Genomic DNA, 18,116 nt, shown 5'->3' with positions numbered 1-18,116 from the left:
TACCTATTAGAATGGCTGTTATCAAAACGACTAGAAGTAACAAGTGTTGGCAGGGATGTGGAGAAAAGGGAACCCTCCCTCATGCACTGCTGGTGAGAATGTGAATTGGTGCAGCTACTATGGAAAATAGTATGGAGGTTCCTCAAAAAATTAAAACTAGAACTACTATACAATATAGCAATTCCACTTCTAGCTATTTATCTGAGGAAAACGAAAACATTAACTTGAAAAGCTATACGCACCCCCATGTTCACTGCAGCATTATTTATAATAGCCAAGATATGAAAACAACCTAAGTGCCCATCAATGGATGATAGATGAATGAAGATGTGGTAAGTATATACAACGGAATATTATTCAGCTGTAACAAAGAAGTAAATCTTGCCATTTGCAACAACATGAATGGAACTTGAGGGCACTATGCTCAGTGAAATAAGTCAGATAAAGACAAATACTGTATGACCTCTCTTAAACATGGAATTAAAAAAAAAATTTTTTTAATTAAAAAATCCCCTCAAGCTGATCGATACAGAGAACTGATTGGTGGCTGTCAGAGGCAGGGGGGTACAGGGTGGGAGAAATGGGTGAACTTTTTTTTTTAGTTTAAATAAACTGAAAGTTTAACATTTGCTAATTAGACAACATACTTCTAGATAATCCATGGGTCAAAGAATTCAAAAGGAAGCTAGAAAATACTTGGAACTGAATGAAAATGAAAATACATGTTAAAATTTTTGAGATGCAGCTAAAACAGTGCTTAAAGAAAAACTTACAGCTTTAAATATTTATACTAGAAAAAAAAGTCTAAAATCAATGACCTAGGACTTACCTTAAGAAGATAAAGAAAAAAGAGCAAAGTAAACCCAACCTAAGTAGAAGAAAGGAAATGATAAAGAGCAGAAATCAATGAAATTAAAAACAATTAAAAATCAACAAAGCCAAAAGTTGGCTCTTTGAAAACAGATCAACAAAACAATAAACTCCTAGCTAGACTGATCAAGAAGGAGAAAACAGAAATTACCAGTATCAGAATGAAAAAGAAGTTACCACTACAGCTCCTACAAGATGTTAAAAGGATAGAAAGGACTATTATGAATAACTTTATGGCCACAAATCTGACAACTGGGGTCAAATGGATAAATTCTTTGAAATTATAATTTACCTAAACGACACAAGATGAAACCCAAACTCTGAATAGCCCTATATTTATTAAAGAAATAAGTTATAAGAAACCTTCCCAGAAAAAAAACTTCAGGCCCAGAGGGTTTCACAAATTAATTCTGTAAATCTAATAATGAAAAAGAGGACAGTTAGAATTTGGTTATTAAAAAGTCACCTTTAATAGCAACAAGAATAATGTCCAAGAGTCAACATTATACAGGTTGTAAGCGCTAGCCTATAAAGAAACAGGAAATCAGCTCTGATGAAATTCACTTCTTCTTCCCTTTCGAAGGCTTGGCAAATAAAGCTGGATCTATCCGCTCCTTTGCCAGTCCTCTGACAGAGAAGAGCCTCGCCGCCCGCTCCTGGAGAGTGCCCCCGCACTTCAGTCCCCGGGCCGTGAGTTCACACTTGAGCTTCTCCAAACCCAGCAACTCCACTTCTGCAACAGAGCTGAATGCCAGTAAATCTACAGTTTCCTGACCAATATCCTGAGAAGAAGAAAAAGAAAGAAAAACTTTAAATACGTCCATTCCTCTGAACAAAACTTTCTTCAATTGTCATCGACCTTCTGTTTTTCAAGAAATTTTCATTTACTATGCCATATCTTACTACTGAATTTTAATAATCATGTTATTCTCTACACATTGTCAATACATATAATTAATAAATATTAATTTTTATCTATAAACTTAGAAACAAGTATTCAGAAGAGTAACAAGTTACAGAATTCTTGAACAGATTCTTAATATTACTTTCCTTTTTTATTTTTCCAGTAAAAATTCAAATAGCAAAATGTACCTCACCTACCCCCATACTATGACCAGAGAAAAGCACCCTATAAAGCCTCATTTTAATGAGATTCCTATGCCTGTGAATCTACTAACCCCATAATCCTAAGCTTTCCATTTTAATCAAATAACTGTGATTATCAAAGTTCTCACTTATGTAACTTGACAAATTTAAATGCTGTTCAAAAGACTTGCAACTGTTCTATCCACCAAGTACCTTTATAGACTTTAAGACAAAATTAAATACTTTTTTTTTTTAAATTAAATACTTCTAATGACGGGTGCTCTGCAAAGAATGAAAACATTCACCACCTAGGGGTTTTTTTTAAAAAACATATTCAAAGGTCAAGTAATTTGCTCTCACAGTAAGTTGTTTTTTAAAAATATTGAAGAGCTCTAGGGACAAACTATCTTTCTAGGTGATCTTTATTTTTAAAAAAAAAAAGCCCATTTTGTTAAGATATCTGGAGTGAATCTTGGCATCTTTATATATGGCCAAATCCTAAACCACCAACTTATGTGTCTTTGGAGAATCACACATGGTTGTACATGATTATTATGAATACAACAGCTACAACTACATCAAGAACAAAATTTCCACAGTTAAAAGCTCAAAGACTGAAAGTCAAATCAGGTTTTATTCTATTTTCCTTTCTTCATTTTTCCAAGACTTTGGTTAGGATAAACTCCTAGCATATATGAGTAACATAAAAGCTACATGCTTATAACTCCAGAGGTGGTGTAAGGGTCAATTTAAAGCCCTTAGCATAAAAAATTTCACTATCTTCCCTAGAAAGGGCAATATGTGCATTTTTGCTTGTTTAACCAGCACAAGTAGGGAAGGTGCTGGTTAAATAAATAATGATAAGCTTTGTGTTTACCAAAGAAGCCAAGTAGTTCAGGTTTCATCTATCCTAAAAAGCAAATCATTAGACTGAAGAGTAAACATTAAAGATTTTTGCTGGAAGTTAAGTCCACTAAAGGTGGCAAATAACTATTTAAGGAAAAGCATGCACAATGAAAATAAATTTTTAAAAGGTTGAGTGTGGGGCTTAAGGTTTAATGATAAATTAAAAAGGAGCTGCTCCTCTTCTACAGGAAAGATCTTCACATCCAACTGACAACTGTGTTCAAACAGTAACTCACATGAGAAAGAAAAACTAAGTAACTAGAAATTTAGTGATAGGAAAATAAGTAAATTTTATCAAAGCTAAAAATGCCATCTATCATAATATGCCTTATTAGTGCATGCGTTATTAAGAAAGAATAACAATACCAATTAAACTATACCGTGATATATATCCAAATTCAGAGGTATTAAAACGTGAAAAACGTGCATCTTAGAATTGATGAAACACGGAACCAAGGACACCACCTAGTGGCAAAATAGTACCAATTTCAGAGCTTTAAAAAAAATAAAAACTAAGGATTTTTTGGGGGGACATGGCAAGTTTCACCATCATCTGTACTTCTGATTATTAAACAAGCCTTTCCACTAAGCAGCTGACGGGGAAAAGCACATCTTTTCATTTTAATGACTTACTACAGAGATTAAACTGATTTGGCTTTAGACATCAACCCTCCAAATTTACTTACTGTGTTTCCTGACTGGCTTTCCTCCAGCTTGGCAACAGGTATGTTTTCCCTATCTTCTCCAGGTGCTCCCTTGGCAGCTCTTTCCCCATCAGTCATTTCTTTGGTCTCCTGCTCCTTATTCAGTCCAACTCCAGCTGCTTCCTTTTCTAAGGGTTCTTTACTCTCTGCCTCATTTTTCTCCTGGGTTTTCTCTGTTTCTATAGCCATCTTCCTTTCCATGTACTCCTGGGTAGATGCCTCTCCCAGCTCAGCAGACAAGTCTTCTGAAATATCATTCCCAGAGTCCGTCACAGGGGTCTGTAGTTTTTCTCGTGATCCAGAGTCTGCACTCAATACTCTTGCCTGCTGAGAGCTACTAGGAAATTCGGCTGCCATCTCAACACCATCACTGCCATTTTGGGGAACGTGAAAGCTCATTCCTGAAGTACTAGGTGCTTCTGCACTGTCATTATCGGAGCTCTCAGAGCCAGACCCTTCTGCAGTCTCTAGTCCTTCCATGCCCAACCTATTAGAAGCAACAAAAAGGTTTAACACCACTTACAGCTTCTACTTAAAAAAAAAAAAAAAAAGAGTTGCAGTTTGTCCAGGAAACAGACTCTGAATAAAGGTATCGGCTAGCTTGAGATGGAGAGTAGGTGAGTTTCAGAACAAGATATTCCAGAGGTATAAAAGGAAAAAAAACTTCAGTGAGACTGGAAGCAACATGCCGAAGATCCAACAGGATCTCTTTTTAAAAGCTGTGACTCTCTTAAAACAAACTGGTTTTGCTTAAAACTTTTTTCCCCAATACTGTATGAATTTTAACTGTTGGAAATTAGATAAAATAATAAACAGTTAAAAGAAAATCCTGGCGGATTTCCCTGGCGGTCCAGTGGTTAGGGCTCCAAGTTTCCACTGCAGGGGGCACAGGTTCGATCCTTGATCAAGGAACTAAGATCCCACATGCCACATGGCACGGCCAAAAAAAAAAGAAAGAAAATCCTGTTTTATTCATAATTGCCCAAAACTGGAAACCACCCAAACCTCTAACAACTAGAGAATGGATGATAAACAAATTGTGGTACAGCCATACCAGGCAACAATACTTGGCAATAGAAAGGAACGAACTACTGATACATATAATACCATCTGTGGATCTCGAAAGCATTATTGTAAGTGAAAGCAGCAGACATGATGACATTCTGGAAAAGACAAAACCATATGAACAAACATCACACCAGTGATTGGGTTGCCAGGAATGGAGGTGGAGGAAGAAAATTAACTGCAAAGGGACACGTGGGAACTTCTTAGGGTGATGAAAATATTCCATAGCTTGATTTTGGTGATGGTTACATGACTGTGTATTATAAAATTTTCAAAACTTGTAGAACTGTTCAAAAAGGGTGAATTTTACCATATATAAATTATACCACAATAAACCTGGCTTAAAAAAGAGAAACCCACAGGAAATACTACTATCTTTTCTCTCAGGAACATTTAATTCACATTTCAGAAAGAACACAAAAAATTCTATGCTGGACTCACAAGAGTTACATGGTGTTTAGGTAATAATTATCTTTCTATCCCCAAAGGGGAAGCCAACAAGGAAACCAAGATCCATTTGCACTTATCATATTCTAGAACTCGGCCCAAGGGAACTGAGCTGGTAACCAGAAGACCAACTGGGAAGGGTGGGAGAACTGTAAGAAGAATGGGTAAGAAAAAGTACTGTTGTGCTTTTCACCTGCAAGTGCAAAAGTGGTGAAGAGAGGTCTGGCAAAGTGACCAAAGACCTCAGTGACGACTACGAAAAACCACAGAGAAAACAGAACAACCTGGAAAGTAAAGCCATGGCTTCCACCTGGAATTTTTGAAAGTTAACTCTTTCAACACCTAACAGTAATTCAAGTATAAATATGTGATTTTTCCACTGTAAGGAAAAAAGTTATCATTTAGATTCTATGAATGGCACTTATGGCAGAAACCATTACTAATGTATACAACGTGAGAATCACTGAAACCTGAACTGAAGCACTCTGGAAAATTTCTGAGCTTCCATCAGACTTTACTTAATAGTATGTTTATTCCAGGTAGATAAGAAAAAAATAGAGTAGGTAAGTTTCAGAACAAGATATTCCAGAGGGATAAACAGAAGGAAAAAAAATTTTTTTTTCTTCAGTCCGCAAAGATCTATTTGAAATGAAAATGAACATACTTACCAAAAGCATTTCTTTTTCTCTGCACTGGCTGTTCTGTCTGTTTTTGATTTGTTAGGCCGTTTCCGACTCTCACGGATTTCTGCTGATACCGTCTTGCTGGAGGCAGCCTGCATACCTAACCAGACATTTTAACAACTCAGTTTCTACTATCAGGACTAAGTTCAATTAAAGAATTTATAAATAATCTGGATTGCAAAACAGCTGCAATCTGAAGCTCTAGATTTAAATTTCTTAACATACCAAAATTTAATCCAGTTAAAATGAGACTAATCTCAAATTTACACAGATTTAAGATAAGCATTCTGGCTCTTGAACCGGATTTTTAAAGCACCATGTCCAATTTGTAATTTTGAGGCTGACAGATTCATACCTATCTCTCCTCAAACCTAACGATTCATCCCCTTGTGCTTGTTATTTGCATACAACTGTCTTTCCCCTGTTATGCCATAACCCTTTTGATAGAAAAGACTCCTTATTCAATTGAATGCACAATAGCCCTAGCATAATGCTTTGGATGCTAAAAACATAAAAGTTAATGAAAATCATTCTCATTAAAAACCGTTTTTTAAAAAAGAGACCTAAAACTGGAAGCAAAATGTTGGGGTCTAGGCACCTCCTGAAGACTTAGCTTATTCCCATGAAGCACAGAAAGTATTCTTACCTGGGGCCCATGAGCCCACAGAGTTCAGGGGTCAAGTATGTCAAATGTTGTGTGAGTGTATGGGTTTTTTCCCTGGGTTGTAAGATATACTGTATTCATTACTGAGGGGAGGAATTCCACAGCTTCATCAGTTTCTCAGAAGTCTGTAACCCAAAATGGCCTAAGAACTGCCCTCTGTGTGGAACAGCTGGCTTCAGGGACGCCTGCTGATGGCACTATGGAATCCTCATTCTCACCTCGGAGGACGGAATCCTCCAGACGCTCGGCCATCTCATGGCACTGCTGCTGGTAGTCGGGGCTGGTGAAGCAGTGCCTGGGTTCTGCAAGCTTCCGCTGCAATCGTTCCAGGCGCTTTTGCTCCTTTTCAGCTTCTCGCTCGGCTTGTTGTTTTACCCATTCAGCCATTCTGGGGATGGGAGAGAAGAGATGTAACTGAATGGCTATATTATGCACATGTGTTTTTATATATAAAACACCCCACCCAGACAAATTAATGCACTCTTGTTCATACTGTGATATTCCCTCAGAAAGGTGTGCCATGCTTACTACTAGCATACTGTTATGGACTTGACTAAAACCCAAAGATAATTATTAAATTACAGAAAAAGTTAAATCTGATAACAACAAATTAGAGCATAAGTATTTCAAGTTTACATTTCTGATATGCATGGCATGTGTACAATCACTAATGATAGAAAAGTATGTTTCTTAAAAAAAAATTAAAACAGGCGGGCATCTTACGCTTTTTCGTGATTGACATCTCGCAGTCTCCTTCCACTGAGATCCCGGCAAGCTTCTCGATTGGTTGTCTTCTCAATCTGAGCACCAAGTGCTCGGAGCATAGAGCCAAAACCTGAGCAAATATGTTTGGAGAAAGCAGGTTAAAAAAGTGATCAAGGATGGACAAGAGCCAAATTTGTGAAAATAGTATTATATCACAAGACTACAGGTGATCTCTACTTTCTTTTCAGTTTTAAAGGAAATGTACATCAAGATTCTAACCCAGGTAGCAAAGGTAAGAGTACTGATAAATCTGATTCAATCTCATGCTTTTTACACTTCCTCTTATACTTCTGCAATATTGTATCAATACCTGCACCACTGGGCTATTTTAGAGGGCTTTACCCAGTGCCAGAAATCCCAAGATTCCACGATTAAGAATTTTAAAAATTATATGGTGAGATTTTGCAAGGAGGCAATTTTAAGCTGTCACTGGCTGATACGACAAGCTTCATTCTTATTGACACAATTTCAAACAGCAGGATGATTATAATCTGAAATGTTAGCTCTTTGAAAACCAAACTGAATCACCACAGATTTTGAGAACGCCTAAGGATTATGTTAGTGCGTCAGGAGAAACACCAAGAACTGTTCATATTCAGTTTTTGCTCTTTTAGTTTCTTTTTTCTCTTCTAAGATGAGTTACTACAATCAGGACCTTAATCTACCTCAATCTGTAAACCGTTGTATTTCATAAAGTGGCTTTAGACCTCCCTTGGAACTACAATAACTAGACAAAAATCTTGAGAAAGGCACAAGGAGATTTGATTGTTCTGACACTCATCTGCAAACTGGACAGAATAACAGTCACCTCTCTTCATCTAATCCTCCCTAGAGTTTGAGAGCCTAGGGTGCCTAAGAGCGATCCAGCTGGAGAAGGTGGGAATTTTATCATACGGTATCTACCTCAAAAAGAATAAGAGAGAAAATATGCAAAATTAGATAAGCAAACAAAGGATTTCACAAGGCAAATTGAGTATGGTACATTACAGACACCAAGGAGTTTGTTAATTTAATACATATGGCTACAGAACGCAGATGTGTTACAACTAAGCCATCAACATTCATGTCCTACCTCCTTTTCCACCACGAAGTCTGGGTTCCAAACTATAAACAGCTCCATGCTGCACTGTGTCACTGGTGTTAACGAGTGATCCATTGCATTTCACAAAGTAGCATTCCACTGGAACATCCTAGAGACAAGTTTGGGGTTCTTTCAATGCTGTTTATGAGACAATACAAGTTTCTTGCAGGAAGGGACCTAGCTTATCTTTTTATTACTCCAGTTACAAGGAGATAGTATGTGTTCAATTAATATTTGTTGAATTGCAAAAATGGAAACTACTAAAAGAAAAAACTCATTTTATATGAGGTATTCTAGGTATGATTTCTTCCTAATACTTAATCATGATATACAGAAGAACTTTCTGCATTTTGGGTGAAAATTAAAACTGCTCTCGGGACTTCCCTGGTGGTCCAGTGGCTAAGACTCCACACTCCCAGTGCAGGGGGCCCGAGTTTGATCCCTGGTCAGGGAACTAGATACCACACGTCACAACTAAGAGTTCGAATGCCACAACTAAAGATACTGCATGATGCAACTTAAAAAAAAGATCCCGAATGCTGCAAGAGCCCGCATGCGGCAATGAAGATCCCACGTGCCGCAACTAAGACAGGCACAGCCAAATAAATAAATACATTTAAAAAAAAAAACAAAAACAGAAACAAAAAACCTGCTCTTTCTCCTTCTCTAATAGAAAATAGGGGTCAAGGTAAAAGACTATTCAGGGCTCAGATCTAGTAACTCTGAAGGTCCCATTTCCTCTGACTTTTTAAAACAGATAGTATCAAGTTGAACACTGAGTGGCCCCAAGTTTAAAAGTGACATCTTGAAAAGTGTAGATAGGGATAAGAAGAGGGGAGAGGAGGAGACAAAAGTATGATTTTTAATATACTACCTACATAAGCTTTAACAGCTTTAGGACCAGCTGGCAGTTGGTGTCTCATCTCTTCTGCCAGCATCCCCCTGAGTTCCAGCCAATCACTGCAGAAGCCCAAGTACACTCCCCCAAACCCACTGTATGTATTTCAAAAAAATTCTCAGATCAAATGATGAAAAGAAAATATAAAAACTGTAAGTCTTTCTAAACAAGTTTCTAATGCCATAAAATGAGACAAGAGAGGAGTATTCTCCAAAGTTATATGGAACTTAGGAGGTTGACAATTAAATCTGCAACATGAAGAAAAGAGAGATCTAAATAGGAATAGAAAGGACAAATGCATTGCCGGCATCTTCCTGAAGTGGAAACTATGAACATTCATTCTGAACCACATCATACAGCTATTTCAATGGGACCCATTCATTCATTCAGCAAATATTAAGTACCTACTATTTGCCAGGTACTTTTCAAGTGTTGGAATACTACCATGAATACTACAGTGAATACAGATCCTGCCTCATGAAGCTTACATTCTAGTGGGGGAAGACAAATAATGAACAAATTATATATTATGTCAAGTAGTGATATGCAGGGTAAAGGGGATAAGATATGCGGATGGGTGTGGTGGTAATCTATTTAATATACATAGTCAAGGAGAGCCTCTCTCATCAAGTGACATTTGAGCAGAGAATTAAAGAAAGTGAGAGAATGAGCCATGTGGCTATCTGGGGCAACAGCATTCTAGACAGAGACAAGAGAAAACGCAACAGGAATGAACTTAGAGCATTCAAGGAACAACAACACAGCCAATGAGGCTAGAATGAAGTACAAAAAAGGGGAGTAATAAGGCCTTCAAAACCATTGTAAGGACTCTGGATGTTACTCTGAATAAAACTATTGTAGCGTTTTGAACAAAGTGAGATCTGAGTCATGCTCTTAAAGTATCACTCTAGCTGTTAAATTGAAAGTAAGACTATAGAAGCAGAGAGATCATTGAGAAGCTATTGTGATAATCCAGGTGAGAAATGAGGCTATTTGTACCAGGGCAGTAGTGGCAGAGATGATGAGAAATGTGAGATTCTGAGGATACTCTGAAGGTAAAGGCAACAGGATTTGCTAATGCTCTGGGTGAAGGGAGTGAGATCAACAGAGGAATTAGAGATGATTCCAAAAATCTGGTTTGATAAATGGGAAAATGGAGTTGTCATTCATTAAGAGGGAAAAGGAAGTTTGAGGGAGAAAATCAGTCTCATCTCAGATATTTTACTTTGAGATGTTTACTGCACAGCCAGATGGAGATGCCGAGCAGACTGGTGGCTATACAAGGCTGGAGTTTGGGGAAGAAGTCTGCACTGGGGATTTACATTTGAAAGTTGTCAGCATACTGATGGTAGTTAAAGCCATGAGTATGGATGAAATCACTGGGATGAGGGAGGGGCCCCTCCAAGATTAGAGTTCAGGGTGATGAGGAGGAAGCTGCAAAAGAGACTGGAAAGGAGAGGCCAGTGAGGTGGAAGAGAACTGAGAGTGATATCTGGACAAGTGAGAAAAGTGTACTCCGGCGGGGAATGGTCAATTGTGCAAACTGGCACTGACAGACAAAGCAAGATGAAAATTGCAAACTGATCACTGGATATGGCAACATAGAAGATACTGACCAGTAAGACAAAGAGCTGTTCTATTGGAGTGATGGGAACAAAAAAGCCTAACTAGAGTGGGTTCTAAAGGAGAAAAGTTTTATCTTCAAGAATATTTTTTTTAAAGAAAATCAGAGAAAATAAGTTGATAGCTAGAAGGGATGTGGGCTCATGTTTGCGCACTGGTAGGAATGATGCTGTAAAAAGGGAAAACACTGGAAAATACAGGGGAGAAAGAACTAATGCCAAAATAAGTCTTTCAGTAGGTGAGGGGGAGGGGTTACTGTACAAAGTAGAAGATAATTGCAAATTATTTGTAAAATAATGACCGCTCATCCACAGTAACAGACAAGAAGGCTGAATATACAGCGGGTACCTACCAGAGGCACTGGTGTGACGATGCAGAAATTCTCTCCTTACCGCTTGAGTACAAAGTATGGTCCTTGGGATGGAAGAAGTCTTGGAGATTTAAAGAGAGAAGATGTGAAAAAGTAATCTAGGAGAGTGAAAGAGTGATGAACTGAGCAGTGCCTCTCAACCCTTTTCACACCATGGTATACACAAATAATATTTGGATGGCACTCTAGGGAAAATGAGCAAAGCTACTAAAGATGTGTTGAGATCCTGGGTTCTGTCCAGCTGCCCAAGGACTACTTAGATCAATATTCTCAGCAGTCCTGCAACCCAGTGGAAGCATGCTCTGGATTAGAGAAATACAGTAGAAATGCCAAGCACCACTAAGGTTGGTGTTTGTGAATTTGTAGTGAGACTGGTTTGCGTGATTAGTTCCCCTACCACAATCACTGCCCAGATGCCAGGTAAAATAGGTGGAGAGTTGGATTTAAATTGACTGGAGTTTTCCCAGGCAAATATGATACCAGGAGAGAGGAGCAAGGGAGCTCAGGCTATATGCAATAATGCAATTAACATGAAGGACTATTCTTGCCTATAAAATACTGTCCACTTTAAAGAGCTGTAAAAATTAAATGAGACATGTAATATACCTCCTATATGTTTACTGTTTATAAATTAAAAGCTACTTTAGTTTCTTTTAATATCTTATATATCCAATGGGTATGGTACTTCTAAAATCCTAAATAACTTTAAAAGACTTTAACATGAAGGCTGAAAGATTATACATCATGCATCATACTTCATTTCCAAACAGAACTGCTTATTTAACGAGACAACTGATTAACAAAATTGCATTTTCTACTTGTTAAAGATTCTTGTCAGTTAATAATCACTAGTAGAAAAAAATAACAAAGAAAATTTAGACTCAATTTAACTGTTTTTAACCTTTATAAAGCATTTCAAGCACAAAGTATCTTAGGCCAATCAGCCGAAGGTCACCAGAGACAACATATAGTTCAACAACTCAAATTTCTTGACTCACTACAACAAGAGAGGGACTGCACACCAGAGGAATCATGAGGTGTCTCACCAACAAATAAAAAGATATAGTTATAGGATTTGGGGCGGATGGAATTTACGTAAAATTTAAATGAAACAATGTTTTGAGAGGCTCACAATAAAGCAGGGCTGTGTGTATAAGGGTCAACATCAGGTCTAGACTGTGAAGGAGATCCAGGCTCCTGTTTCCTTGGAAACTACAAAGTTAAGATAAATGTGGAATGTTGTATCCAGAAACCCCTAATCTGAAGCTCTGCACCTGGGAAATCAAGAGTGCTTCTCTACATCAAAGTGACTTAGATTCTCAAGGAAACAGTGGGATGCTTCTTACTGATATAACTTCCAACAGCAGTTTATTCTTATAGTCTATGATTTTTGAGGTAAGGTTTCACAAAGACTAAAAAAGAAGCAGACTTTCAAGGAAGTCATTATGACATTTCATCACTGTACCATATCCTTGGAAGAAGCACCGTTTCCTATTAACTTTGCAGCTAGCTTTATCTGTGTGTTATCCCAGCCTGATGAAGAGCCAGGCTGATTTTTACTTTCTCAGGGAGAGCTAACACTACTAACTTTATCATGTGTCAGAATAGTTCTGTTTTAAAAGGCATAAGCATGAACTTGAGCTATTTTTATTTGTTCCAGTATCTCATCAAATGCCCTTTTATAAGTTTTGTGTTTTTGTTCATATTTGTTATGGCCATGTGTCTTAAGTATATGAATGAATCCATTCGTTTATATTTCTTGCTTATTTTAAATTATTTTTTCCAAGACTCCTCATAATTAAGATCTTATTTTTTTCTGGTCTCACTTTGGATCAACTGTCAGTAAGTTTGAAAACTGGTCATCAGATAAAAGTTATTTTCAGAGATATTAAAATCCAACTATTTTGGAAAATATTCCCCACTCAGATGGTAAAAACGTTTCTGACAGTTTTTAAACTGGACTGAAGTCTAGGAAGAAAAATAGGGAAACTGAAAAACCACATTATTTGCAAACAGACATTGCTTCTTCATGGAACCAATCCAAGTAAAGATTTGGTTTAGAGGAGATCAAATGTCAAAATTAAAATTAGATTCAGCGAGACCAGCATATTCTTTAAATAACTGAATAGGTTTAATATCTTATAGTTGTTAAAAGCTTGCTTACTTTATAATTAAGTAAACCACACATGTAACTTTAGAAGTCAATGATAGGTTTTCAAAAATATGCCTGGGCAAATCAGAGCATCATAATGATTAGTGAAAACATCTACATGACAGGCCCTAAGAATCATGCCCTCGACATGACCTATGTGAGTGCTTGGCCCCGACCAGTGACCAGACAAATCCATTTCCTTCCCAACCATCCTTTGGCCTGGGTTTGGATATGACATACTTCTCTAGGTTGGAGCTAAGAGGGCTGTATTATCAGTGGACAAAAAATGCACGTCATATAAGCACAGAGTGAACGTAAGGAAATGAGCCTTAAAAATCATCTGGTCCAACTGCCTCATTTACGGATGAATACCAAAGTGTATTCTGTTAGTCCAGACTGAGGGCCGGACTAAACGCCCGTGAGCGGAGGGGTTTTTCTCCCTTCTGTGAGACAAAACCACCACAAAACAAAAGCAAAGGCAGGCCTCAGCATCAGTTTGAAGCACCTTAAAACCCTAACCCTCAGCCTCAAAAACTGAGAACCCCAAAGAATAGACGTGCCCCCGACAGACCCTCACCGCACGTAATCCTGCCCCTGTCCTGCTTTCCCATTCCTTCCAGGAACCACAAACCTCACCTGATCTTGGCAGTGTAGGTGGATAAAATCGCGTACGGAGCGCGGGGCGGAGGCACACCACACCGCCTTGCATCCGAAGCTGGGGCTCCGAAGCCACACCAGGGCCGCAGCCTCCGCCATTTCACCCAGTCGCCGAGTCTCAAGACTCCCAGAAGCGCTAAGCGCCACAACCAGCTCGGCGTATCTTGATGACGTTGAGCGCGCCCTCCAACGCCCCGCCCCTCACATCTTCCGCTCGTCCCGTTCCTCCCCTGGGGATAGTCACGTGACTTGGGACGGCCGAGCCTGCTGCCTGGGGGAGGGGAACAGGAAGAGCCTGGCAGAGGCCGATAAGACCGCGGAGCACCCGGGCGAGGCGTTGCTAGGAGAAGTTGCTAGGGCGGGGCTCGAGGGACTCTCTATAAAAGGCTAGCGAGGGGTTAGGTTTCGAGCGTTCTGGCTGTAAGCGATAAGTCGGTAACTAAGCACCTCCCTGTGCCGCAGGCTTTGGCCCGTTTCCTCAAGTCTGTGTAGTTATTTTTGGGTCGCAGGGAATCGTGGCCTGAGAAGGCGCTGCTCCCTGGGGGCGTGAGGAGGGGAGCTTCAGTCCCGGAAGCGGTTTTGGGGGCCTGCTTCCTCGGCTCTGGGGAGCTCCCCCAACCTTAGGGGCAAGGGAAACGGAGGTCGGGAGGTTTCTAAACAACAGCCCTGGGCGGTTTTTTCCTCCCGGTTTACGAAGCATTCTCTTCCTTTGCGGAAACTGCCAACCTCTCGGTTTCTGCCAGCCACGCTCAGTTTATTCGTACTTCCGCCTGTTTGCGCTCTGAGTTAGCTTCACTTCAGCTCTGTTTTCAAAATATTTCACAGCAAGTGGGCCCTTGTGAAAGGCAGTGGCAGGAGTGACGCTTATAGAAATGCTGCTTCGAAAAACCCTGCCATAACTTTCATTCCGCACCATGGAAACACACTCGCACGTTTTTGCATAGCCTAACTTTAAGGCTCTGGGAATCCGAAGGAGCCCCTTCATATTTAATATGCTGAGATTATGGTATTCCTCAAATCCTGAAAAATATAAAGGCGACGAGTGTGAAGATAGGAGGGTTCTTAGGAGATATCTTTGCCTGTTAAACACAAATATATCCGCCCACAGAATCGAATTCGCTGCCGCTCAGGTACTTGGCAAATGAAACTCTGCTGAAGGGAAAGCAACAAAAAATTCAGAAATCATTTTAACTGTGGCGGTATGAACAACAATAAAATTTCAAGGCCTCTGAAGTTGTAGACACTGTTGCCTTTATTTCACTTACACAGGAGGAAAAATGAGAAAGTGCCTCCATGGGGGTGCCAGGAAATAAAGAAAAATTACACAAAATAACAAAGATGCGGTGCTAGAGACCAGTGTTTTGCAAAGAGGGTGACGTGGTGACCCTGGAGTCAGTAAATGTCTCACTAAGTATGTATCTTTCTAATAAGGGAAGTCCACATTGTTTATTACTAACTAACATTATATCTAGTCCTTCCAAAACCTGAAGTCTGAATGAAATTGTTCACTCTTTATCCCTTTGTTGCATTTAAATTCCTATTGTTAAAAATAAATCCCAAGTATTGAAAAGGCATTTGTCATATAATATGTGAAATAACTATTATTAACTTTTCGAAGACAAAAATCTCCTGAGCAGTATATAATCTGTTGTTAAATCTTCACAATAAGCACTTAGCACTATGACACACACAAAGTAGACATTAAATCAATATTAGCTGGATATTTGATGAATTACTAAGGTAGTAAGTCTAATTATTCCCAATATACATCTGAAGAGACATAACTTGCACTAATAGAACGCTTTCTCTCCTAAGGATGCAGATTCAACTTGGGTTATCATTACTGAATACATTTAAATAATGAGGAAATTGATGTACCTAAAGTTAGGGCTGTGACCAAGAAAACAATGCACAGCAGTGGAAAAAAATCTAGAAACACAGCTGACTGGCTGGATGGCTGAGAGTGTGTGGTGGTGTCCAGTAGACGGTGTTGTGTGGCCAGGCTGGTCAGTGGTTATGATAAAATAGAGACAACCACTAACACGTTTCCCACCTCACGGTGTTAGGTAGGGAAGGGACAGGAAGACACATGTAGGGTTGTGACACTAAGTGGTGAGTGGGTGGGGGCCTAGTTCCTCTACTATCAAAAGAGTGTAGCTGTGCTCTTAGAACTGTATTTGGTGTTCTTTGCAATAAACCACACTGGCCTTGTTTCTGCCCATCTTCTCCAAAAGATTGACTCTAGCTATACATTTGCTTTTTGAAGACTGGTTCAACCACCACAAGAAGGACACTGTGAGAGCATCCTGAGGCAATGGGGAATATTGTTCACTGCCAGGAAATGACAGCACCAGACAACGTTTGTGTGGCAGCCCATGACAGGGGCTCAACTGAGCCAGAATGTCCTGCTGGTCTGTAAGAACAGGAAGCAGAGCCGTACAACTCTGGCAGTTTTCATAAATGACAGCAAGGCTCCTGAACTAGTGAATTCACAGACTATATCCATGTGTGACATGCAAGTCACCCTTCCGTGTTTTCAGCCATGTTCGTGCTCAGAGAAGACGAAAGGAGGTTGTTAATGCCATCTTTATGACAAAAGACAATGGGACAAGATGACTCCTCCAGTGCCACAAACGCAAAACTGCTCTAGACTCCCCAATTGGTAAGTGTCGCCTTGTAGATGGCTCCCAACCCAGGAACAATGAGGTCAGCTCCTGGATGGAAAAACAGCTTCTGGGTAAGAGCTGTGTAGTCCACACTGGGTGGTGGTTGGTGTGGGAGGTGGAGCCTGAAGCAAGCACCCAAGATGTTTGGCTGCCAATGAAGGCACAGCTCCACCCTCCTTCCTTTACTGGATGGAAGAAAACAGGACCCGTCAAGGGTGAGATGGAGTTGAGAGGTAGAAGAGTTGTTTTTTTTTTGTTTTTGTTTTTTTGTTTTAATTTATTTAATTTAGTTGTGGCGCACGGGCTTAGCTGTTCCGCGGCATGTGGGATCTTCCCGGACCAGGGCTCGAACCCGTGTCCCCTGCATTGGCAGGCAGATTCTTAACCACTGTGCCACCAGGGAAGCCCGAAGAGGTGTTTTTTTAGCTCTGATTCTGGACAGGGTAGAAGAGGAGAGTAGGGTAGAAGCGCAGAGCAGAGATAAAAAGCTGGACCCACAGTCAGTGCTGAATGTAGAAGCCCACCTCTTTGTAGTATCAGCAAGAAGAAAGCATCTTCACTTAGGGTGGACTTACATCAATATATTCTATCACTCCTGATTACCCTAGATATTACCTTGTTTGCATCATCATGCCAACAGTAGTTTCCAAAGGCTTATTTGGTATCATCATTCTTACATCACCATCAAATAATGTCATTACATTAAAAATTTCTGCCGTGCTGTTCAGTGTACTAGAACTATAAAACAAAACTGGCAAAGCACCTATCTTCCAGAAATTTACTATCTCAGCACTGGAATTTTTTCAACACTGAAATTTAATTTCTCTCTAGTCAATAGAAATCCACAATCCTTTATGAATTCTGCGTAGCCAAGCCTTTCAAAAGGGGATTTTCCTGCTGGAGAAGTGATAAGTCTTTGGGAGTATTTTTTCCTTTAACTAGTTGACATTAGAGTATGTCCACTACATTAGTCAGGGTTCTCCAGAGAAACAGAGTCAATAGGAGATATATATATGTGTGTGTGTGTGTGTGTGTGTGTGAGTGTGTGTGTGTGGTGTGTATATATATATATATATATATATAGAGAGAGAGAGAGAGAGAGAGAGAGACTTATTATAAAGAATTGGCTCACACCTCATGCAATTATGAAGGCTGACAAGTCACAAGATCTGCAGGGCGAGTGGGCAAGTTGGAGACCCAGGAGAGCTGATGGTATAGTTCTAGTCTGAAGGTCAGCAGGCTCAAGACTCAGAAAGAGCCAATGTTTCAGTTCGAGTTTGAAGGCAGGAAAAAGCTGATGTTCCAATTTGAAAGCAGTCAGGCAGAAGGAATTCTCCCTTACTGGGAGGAGGGTTGGGCTTTTTGCTCTATTCAGGCCTTCAACTGATTGGACAGGGCCCACCCACATTAGGGAGGGCAATCTGCTTTGCTCAGTCTACTGGTTCAAATGTTAATCTCATCCAGAGACACCCAGAATAA

At 39.6% G+C, this 18,116-nt stretch overlaps 1 protein-coding gene across 2 annotated transcripts; it reads right to left on the bottom strand.

Annotated features, from left to right (window-relative positions):
* Positions 1-1,316: 1,316 nt before the first annotated feature.
* Positions 1,317-14,093, bottom strand: SDE2 (SDE2 telomere maintenance homolog). 2 transcript variants are annotated; one of them, XM_068538526.1, is made up of 8 exons: positions 13,951-14,022; positions 11,145-11,223; positions 8,263-8,380; positions 7,149-7,260; positions 6,644-6,813; positions 5,747-5,861; positions 3,549-4,053; positions 1,317-1,652 (listed from the first exon to the last, which is right to left on the bottom strand). In XM_068538526.1, exons 4-8 carry the CDS (start codon positions 7,247-7,249, stop codon positions 1,431-1,433), a joined length of 1,113 nt encoding a protein of 370 aa, XP_068394627.1. In that variant the 5' UTR covers positions 7,250-7,260; positions 8,263-8,380; positions 11,145-11,223; positions 13,951-14,022; the 3' UTR covers positions 1,317-1,430. The 2 variants fall into 2 exon arrangements, with proteins under 2 accessions (XP_068394627.1, XP_068394626.1); XM_068538525.1 differs by lacking the exon at positions 11,145-11,223 and having other exon boundaries at positions 13,951-14,093.
* Positions 14,094-18,116: the final 4,023 nt, after the last annotated feature.

Source organism: Eschrichtius robustus, chromosome 3 (assembly GCF_028021215.1).
Source record: "Eschrichtius robustus isolate mEscRob2 chromosome 3, mEscRob2.pri, whole genome shotgun sequence".
In the NCBI taxonomy this organism is placed as follows: Eukaryota; Metazoa; Chordata; class Mammalia; order Artiodactyla; family Eschrichtiidae; genus Eschrichtius; species Eschrichtius robustus.
The sequence above is the reverse complement of the archived record's forward strand: the minus strand, read 5'-3'. Positions and strand labels throughout refer to the sequence as shown.

What these genes read in the sequence shown, in the direction of transcription:
- SDE2 (XM_068538525.1), bottom strand. Translation starts at nt 14,070, where the DNA reads ATGGCGGAGGCTGCGGCCCTGGTGTGGCTTCGGAGCCCCAGCTTCGGA. An exon ending in ACCTACACTGCCAAGATCAG is followed by an intron (nt 8,381 to 13,950) that starts GTGAGGTTTGTG and finishes ACTTGTCTCTAG; the next exon opens with GATGTTCCAGTGGAATGCTA. An exon ending in GAGAAAAAGAAATGCTTTTG is followed by an intron (nt 4,054 to 5,746) that starts GTAAGTATGTTC and finishes TGCTTCTAATAG; the next exon opens with GTTGGGCATGGAAGGACTAG.